This window comes from Thamnophis elegans, chromosome 6, assembly GCF_009769535.1.
Source record: "Thamnophis elegans isolate rThaEle1 chromosome 6, rThaEle1.pri, whole genome shotgun sequence".
In the NCBI taxonomy this organism is placed as follows: domain Eukaryota; kingdom Metazoa; phylum Chordata; class Lepidosauria; order Squamata; family Colubridae; genus Thamnophis; species Thamnophis elegans.
The window spans coordinates 67,820,841-67,828,586 of record NC_045546.1 but is presented as its reverse complement, the minus strand read 5'-3'; the positions used below and the strand labels follow the sequence as shown (position 1 = coordinate 67,828,586).

Here is a 7,746-nt window from a genome sequence, read left to right as displayed (position 1 = left end):
ATGATAATAATAATAATAATAATAATAATAATAATAATAATAATAATAAATGTATCTGATAAAAACGTACATTGCAATATATATTAGTTTTGAAGAATTCTTAATTTTATAGCAAGTATGATGGATCTTTTCCAATCTTTTAATAATAATAATATATCTTTTTTCAGAGGTTACATGAAGGCGTGTACAGAGACCTTGAGAGACAGAAATACAAGGAACATTTTAATCTTTTAGATAAACATACCACTTTGTCCATACAACTTGAAGGAGAGAATAGCAAAATGCTAATGGCAAGAAAACCCCAAGCGTGAAAAGAAAGAGATTCGCCGTAATTTTCTGTTACATAATTTAATTATCATATTTACCAAATCAATCATTATTCTGATCATGCTTTTTAAAGAAGAAAACATTTTTATATAGTGAAAATAATTCTCCATAGGCATAATGGATAAAAATGCATACATGAGTGACATGATGACTTGTCATGATGATGAAGCTACAAGAACATCTCCTTCAGAAGGACTGGAAGAGGGGGAAGTAGAAGGAGAGACTCTTCTTATAGTAGAATCTGAAGATCAGGCATCAGTGGATTTGAGCCATGATCAAAGCGGGGACTCTATGAATAGTGATGAAGGAGAAACATCCTGGGCAGAGGAGATATCTTATTACTGTGAAAGATGTCAAAAATGGTTGCCAGCAAGTAAGACTTCTTAATTATTTATATTGTGTCCTTTATGAATTTGAGTTTCTCAAACTTGCAGTTATTACTCTGTTTTACACATAAGCACACTTGTCCATATAGTATTCAGTTCTACTCACTTGGTGTTTTTTAGAAATGATCAATTAGTTTTCTATGAACTCTAGAAACCTGGAGATATAATACTTCTTGAAGTAAACAACATTGAAATCGCTTATGCTTGTTTCAAAATAAATGACACAGTTCCCGGTCCTCTTAAGACACAAATAAATTGTTGCATAGCAAATTCATTTTAAAAAGCCTTAAACATATATTAGCTATTTGAACTTATTTTAATCAACATTTCTTTGTTGCATGGCTGAGAAAATACCTGCATTCTATGAAAAGCCATTGAGAAATTCAAGGACTACAGTGTTTAGATGTTCAGAAAGATTCAGAAAGGCAGCAATCACAAACCATTCCTTTCCTGTATTAAGAATATTCTATGAAGTCAGGGCCTTCAAAATAACAATCATTTAATGTTTATTTGTTAATTTTTATGTAGGCATGCAGTTTCCTTCAGGTGTTTAAATTGGCTTGCATTTCCCTTCATTCTTATCACAACAATCCTATGCCCAAAGTTACCCAAATGAGTTTACACAGTTGAGGAAAACTTGAATCAGATACAATACCTTAATTAATAATTAGTATCTCTCCCAGCCTCAAGGTAAACAAAGTTGGAAGACAGACAACTTTTCAGACAGACAACTTCTTTTCCCAATTTAATCATTTTTATATGCATTATCAAGCAAAATCAAACATAATGCTTTCTATTCAGGAGGCTTATAGAGTGCTCCTGGGAGCTGGTGAGGGCAGAAATGAGCAAAAAAAAATTGCCCCCAGGAGCACTCTATAAGCCTCCTAAAGGCTATTCATGCTCTTTTGTGTGTGTGTGGGGGGGGGGGGAGAATGGGCCTGTTTTCGCGAGGTCTGCAGAGTGCAAAAACTTTTTTAAAAAATTTGCTTCTTCAAAATCTTGGTCGTATACTCCGAAAAATACGGTAAGTGATGATTGTTGACTAGAAAAAAGGCTGCTGTAGTTTTAACTGTATAAATAGCATTGACATTGCAGCAAAACAGGGTATGTACAGAATGCACACATCCCACCTAGAAAAAAAAATGACCCAAACTAACATAGAGCCTTTGTATTTTTAAATGTACCCTGAAACTTAATACTGATAGAACAGAACACTGATGGCTAACATTTTTGTTGTTGGGTGCCAAAAATGCGAGCGAGCACACGCGATAGCATGTGTGTGTGCTGGCACCCATAATGCAAAGCGTGCCCCACATGTGTATGTGCACACAACATCCCCCCCCGCTACCCCCCACGCGCACCACACTGCTCGCCTCCAAGCTGAGTTTGGTATTTCCCCAGGGGAGGCAGTTTTTGCCCTCCCCAGGCTCCAGGAAAGCCTCTGGAGCCTGGGGAGGGTGAAAAATGGGCCCAACGGGCCTACTGGAAGTTCAGAAACGATCCATTTCTGGCTTCCAGAGGGCCGCTGGGGGAGGCCGTTTTCACCATTAATAATCTTATGGTTCAGGAAGCCATACTTTGTACTAGGCATTTACTACAGCATTTCAATTTCAATCAGAATAGAGCTAGAAGGGACTTTGGAGGTCTTCTAGTCCAAGCCCCTGCTCAAGGAGGGGACCATTTCAGACAGGTGGCTGTCAGTCTTTTCTTAAAAATGTCCAATGATGAAGCACCTACAACTTATAAAGGCAAGTTGTTCCACTTATTAATTGTTCTCACTGTTAGGAACTGTCTCCTTAATTCCAGATTGCTTTTCTCCTTCATTAGTTTCCATCCATTGTTTTTTGTCTTGCCTTCTTGTGCTTTGGAAAATAAGTTAACCTTCCCTCCTCTTTGTGTCAGTCCCTCAAAATACCGGAATACTGTTATCATGTCGCCCTAGTCCTTCTTTTCTCTAGGCTATCCATATCCAATTCCTGCAATTGTTCTTCATATGTTTTAGTCTCCTGGCCTTTAATCATCTTAGTTGCTCTTCTTTGCACTTCCCCCCCCCCCCCCAAAGTCTCAACATTTTTTGTAATGTGGTGACCAAAATTGAATGTAGTATTCCAGATATGGTCTTATGAAGGATTTATAAAGTGGTATTAATGATTTTGATTCTATGCCTCTGTTTATACTACAAAGGATTGTATTCGCTTTTTTGGCTGCTGCCGCACACTTCTGGCTCATGTTTAAGTGATTGTTCACTAGGACTCCAAGGTCCTCACAGTTACTGTTTTTGAGCCAGGTTTTGCCTAATCTGTATTTGTATCTTTGGTTTTTCCTGCCTAGGTATTTTCTTCTCCACATTTAATTTCATGTTGTTTGATGGGGTCCATTGTTCAAGTCTGTCAAAATCTTTGAATCCTGAGCTTGTTTTCTGGGATGTCGGTATTCCTTCCAGCTTAGTTTTATTGGCAAATTTGATTAGTTCCCCTTCAATTCCCTCATCTAAATCATTTATGAAGATATTGAAGAGTACTGGGCCTAAGATGGAACCTTGTGACACCTCACTGCTTACTTCCATGTAGTTGTAGTACCATTAGGGACAACTCTGAGTACAGTTTGTCAGCCAGTTACATATCCATCTGGTGGTGATGCTGTCTATACCACGTTTTTCTAGTTTATCAAGAAGTTGATTGTGGTCTACTTCATCAAATCCCTTGCTGAAGTCTAAGTATACTACCTCCACAGCATTTCGCTGGTCTACTAATTTAGTCACTTTGTGAAAGAATTAAATAAGATTGGTTTGGCATGATCTGCTTTTAACAAACCTGTTCTAATTATAACTTTATTTGTTTCTAGATGTTTGCAGCTCTGTTTTGAAATTATTTTTTCCAGTTATCTTCCCAGGTATTGATGTTAGGCTGATTGGCCGGTAGTTTTCTGAATCTGTTCCTCACCCCCCACCTTTTTTGAAGATGGGAACCACATCATTAACAACACTTACTGTGAGCACAAAAAACCACCGCACATATTAATCTTTAAATTAGCTGCTGGAAATACAAAGTACAAATTGCGTACATTCCTCTCACCCATCTATAATTTAATTGCATCCACTGGTGTACATTTCTGCCTAGTACATTATTTTAGAATATCTATAATTTTGCAGAAAGGCTGACTCATGTAATTGAGAGAGAAACAGTTAAGCACTATTAAGAATTGCCTTCTGTCTGACCGCATGATTAACTCTTTCTATCTTCATGCTTCATACCAGGATTTCAAAAAGTTAAATCAGGAACAGCAAGAACATGATCAATTAATTCTAGCTTAAGTGGTCAAAAGTTTGAAAAAAGTACAAGCCAAGGAATAACAGCTCAGTCACATGCTTGGACACTTTAAATACTTATGTTTTTTTTCTGAAATTGAAAGAAAGTAGCATTATTTGTTCTGATTTTAGTGTAGCACTCCCAAACAAAAGTATTTGATTTTGAACATGTAACATCAAATAGCTGTTTTCAGGATGGAATCTTTTATTTGAAATGTTTTAATTAGCATGTAAATATTACATAAATATTCCATAGTAGCATTTAGTATGTTTTCTGTATTCTATTAAGAAGACAGTAACAGATGCCAAGATTTCTGTTTGAGGGCCATTCTATTTCTATTTGTTATATTTTACTCTCAGGTACCGTATTTTTCGGAGTCTAAGAGGCACCAAGGTTTTGAAGAGACAATTTTTTTAAAAAAACATTTTTGCACTCTGCAGACCTCAAAAAAAGGGCATGAATAGCCTTTAGGAGGCTTGTAGAGTGTTCCTGGGGGCGGGGGGGGGGCAAAAACAAGCAAAAACCCAGCCCATTTTTCACAAAACAGGCCCATTTTTGGTTAAAAAAAACACGGGGGGCATTAGGAAGCTTATGGAGTGCTCCTGGGGGTTGGGGGGGGGGCAAAATTGAGCAACAAATGGCCCATTTCTTCCCTCCCCAGGAGCTCTCTGAAAGCTTCCTACAAGCTATGCACAGCCATTTTGGTGAAGGGGGCGGGGTTTCAGGAGGCCAAAAATGTTGTATTCAGTGTATAAGACGCACCCAGATTTTCAGTCTCTTTTTTGAGAGAAAAAGGTGCATCTTATACGGTAATTACTTTTTGAGAACCAGTTTAGTATAATGGTTAAGATATCAGGCTAAACCCAAGAGATGTTGAATTCTAGTCCCACCTTAGGCACAAAGTATATTAAAAATAATTTTTTTTCTCCATTCAATCATGTGTCACTTTCGGACACTGCCTCCAGTCCCGGGAGTTTTCTTGACAAGGATTTTCAGAAGTGGTTTGCCGCCTTCCCAGGGCTAAAATAGAGTAATATTACAATCGGAATCAAGTAATATATATAAAAGCCAGTCTCAGGTAGTGGTTAAGGCATCAGGTAGAGACTGGGAGACCATGAATTCTAGCCCTGTCTTCGGCACAAAGCTCACTGAGTGACTTTTAGTTAGTCACTTTCTCTCAAGCCTGCAAACGAAACAATAGCAAACCACTTTTGAAAAACTTTGCCAAGAAAATTGCAGGTACTTGTCTAGGCAACCTCCAAGAATCAGACATGATTGAACGGAAGAAAGAATACTTTATAATATAATTCATAATGAGTGACTGTTTTTGTGGAGAAAAAAAGGACTGATTTTTATTTATTTACAGGTCACACAAGAGAACAGATCACCTATCTTAAAGGTGATAACTTTTTCAAGTTTACTTGCTCTGATTGCTCAGAAGATGGGAAGGAGCAATTTGAACGGTTGAAACTAACATGGCAGCAAGTAAGTAGCAAGCTAATTAATAAAGTTCAAATAATGTAATAATGAAATAGTTCAGATTTCTTTAAATGTTAACAGAAGAATTTTTAAAATGATTTCCTTCAACACCCTTTTCAGTAAACAATGTTTAAAATATTTCTTTTTCTTCTGTATATGTTTATTTAAAGATTATTTAAATGTAAAAATAAAATCTGTACTTAAACAAAGAACAGAAAGAAGTAAATAGTGCAAGAAAAAAGAATAAGGAGATAGCCTTTATCGTAACTATAATGAAATTTAGTGATTCTTCACCTCTAAGGTAACAGACATTTTTTTCTATCACTTTTATCCCATCTCTTGTCTATAAATAAACCCATTAAACTTTCATCTATTCAGCCCTGATGTCAGCAGGTCTGTAAAGAGTTGCCATATCTCTTTACAAAACAAGATATGTCATAACTTGTTTTAATCTTGATCAAATCAACCAACTTTATATATATATCTTACTTTCACTTCTAACAGCCTTAATGGGGTATAAATAATACCATCAATACGCGGACGACACACAGTTGTATCTGTCCGCCCCGTGCCAACTCAATGAAGCGGTGGACGTGATGAACCGGGGCCTTGAGGCCGTTAAGAACTGGATGAGAGCTAACAAACTGGTGCTCAACCCAGACAAGACCGAGTGGCTGTTGTGTTTTCCTCCCAATAATTTGGCCAATGTTCCATCACTCAGGCTGGGGGGTCAAATTTTATACCCCTCAGACAGGGTTCGCAACTTGGGAGTCCTCCTGGACCCACAGCTGACTTTTGACCATCATTTGTCAGCTGTGACCAGGGGGGCATTTGCCCAGGTTCGCCTGGTGCGCCAGTTGCGGCCCTACCTGAATCGGGAGGCCCTCACAACAGTCACTCGAGCCCTTGTGATCTCTAGGCTGGAATACTGCAATGTGCTCTACATGGGGCTGCCCTTGAAGAGCATCCGGCGACTTCAGCTAGTCCAGAATGCGGCCGCGCGAGTGATTGTGGGTGCACCACGGTTCGCCCACATAACACCTATCCTCCACGAGCTGCGCTGGCTACCTGTTGATCTCCGGGTGCGCTTCAAGGTGCTACTTACCATCCATAAAGCCCTCCATGGTAGTGGATCTGAGTACTTGAGAGACCACCTTCTGCCGATTACCTCCCTTCGACCCATCAGATCGCACAGATTAGGCCTCCTCCGAATTCCATCCGCCAGTCAGTACCGACTGGCGACTACGCGGAGGAGAGCCTTCTCAGTAGCAGCTCCGGCCCTTTGGAACGATCTCCCCGTGGAGATTCGTACCCTCACCACCGTCCAGACCTTCCGCATAGCCCTTAAGATCTGGCTATCCCGTCAGGCCTGGGGATAAGATCCTAATCCGCCCCACCCGAATGTTGAATGAATGTTGTGTTTTACTGTTTTATTTTATTTTATTCACATATTTTATGTTTTGTCTTGCACTCCTTCCCACGAATTGTAAGCCGCCCTGAGTCCCCTCAGGGAAAAGGGCGGCCTATAAATGACAAATAAATGAAAAAAATGAAAATGAAAATTTTTAAATCACTCAAATATTGTTGTAGGATTCAATTTCTCTCCATTTCCTTTTTGTCCCATTAGACAGAATTTTTCAATATTTTTAACAAGCCTTTTTTGTAAATCGAGTAGGAAAAAATTATCAAGGTTTTTCTTGGCTTGTCATTTGCTTTTAGTACTTACATTATATACTGCTTCACAGTGGTTTACAGACCCCTCTAACTGTTTTGAATCAGCATATTGCCCCCAACAATCTGGGTTCTCATTTTACTGACCTCAGAAGGATGGAAGGCTGAGTCAATCTTCAGCCGGTGAGATTTGAACTGCCGAACTTTCCTTTTAAATTTAAAATCCTCAGCCAATTTCTTTTGTAGATTCAGTGAAACGTTCTTTTCTAAATCATTCTCTTAGCCAATGAGTTGTAAATACCATTTCTGTTAAAAAAAAATCTATATCTGTCATTTCTTCAGTAAATGTTTTGGGCATAGTCTATCAATTCAGGTAATCCTCAAGTTATGAATGTAATAGAGCCTGCCAATTACATTTGTAACCCAAGAACTCATTTGATTGAATCATGTTGTTAAATGAACGTGATCTCTCCTGCTTTCCCCAATGCATTTCTTAATTGAATGCACAGGTCATTAAATGAGGTATCTTAGAGCAGGGAAGAGCATGCGGGATCTAGTGCTGGAGCAGGCCACCC

At 38.7% G+C, this 7,746-nt stretch overlaps 1 protein-coding gene across 1 annotated transcript in view; it reads left to right on the top strand.

Annotated features, from left to right (window-relative positions):
• Window positions 1–313: 313 nt before the first annotated feature.
• KAT14 (lysine acetyltransferase 14) overlaps window positions 314–7,746 on the top strand; it is a 62,818-nt gene continuing 55,385 nt past the window's right edge. The window contains exons 1-2 of the mRNA XM_032219753.1: window positions 314–700; window positions 5,388–5,506. Of these exons, the coding sequence (XP_032075644.1) occupies window positions 445–700; window positions 5,388–5,506 (375 nt within the window). The 5' untranslated portion in view covers window positions 314–444. The remainder of the gene's footprint in view (window positions 701–5,387; window positions 5,507–7,746) is intronic.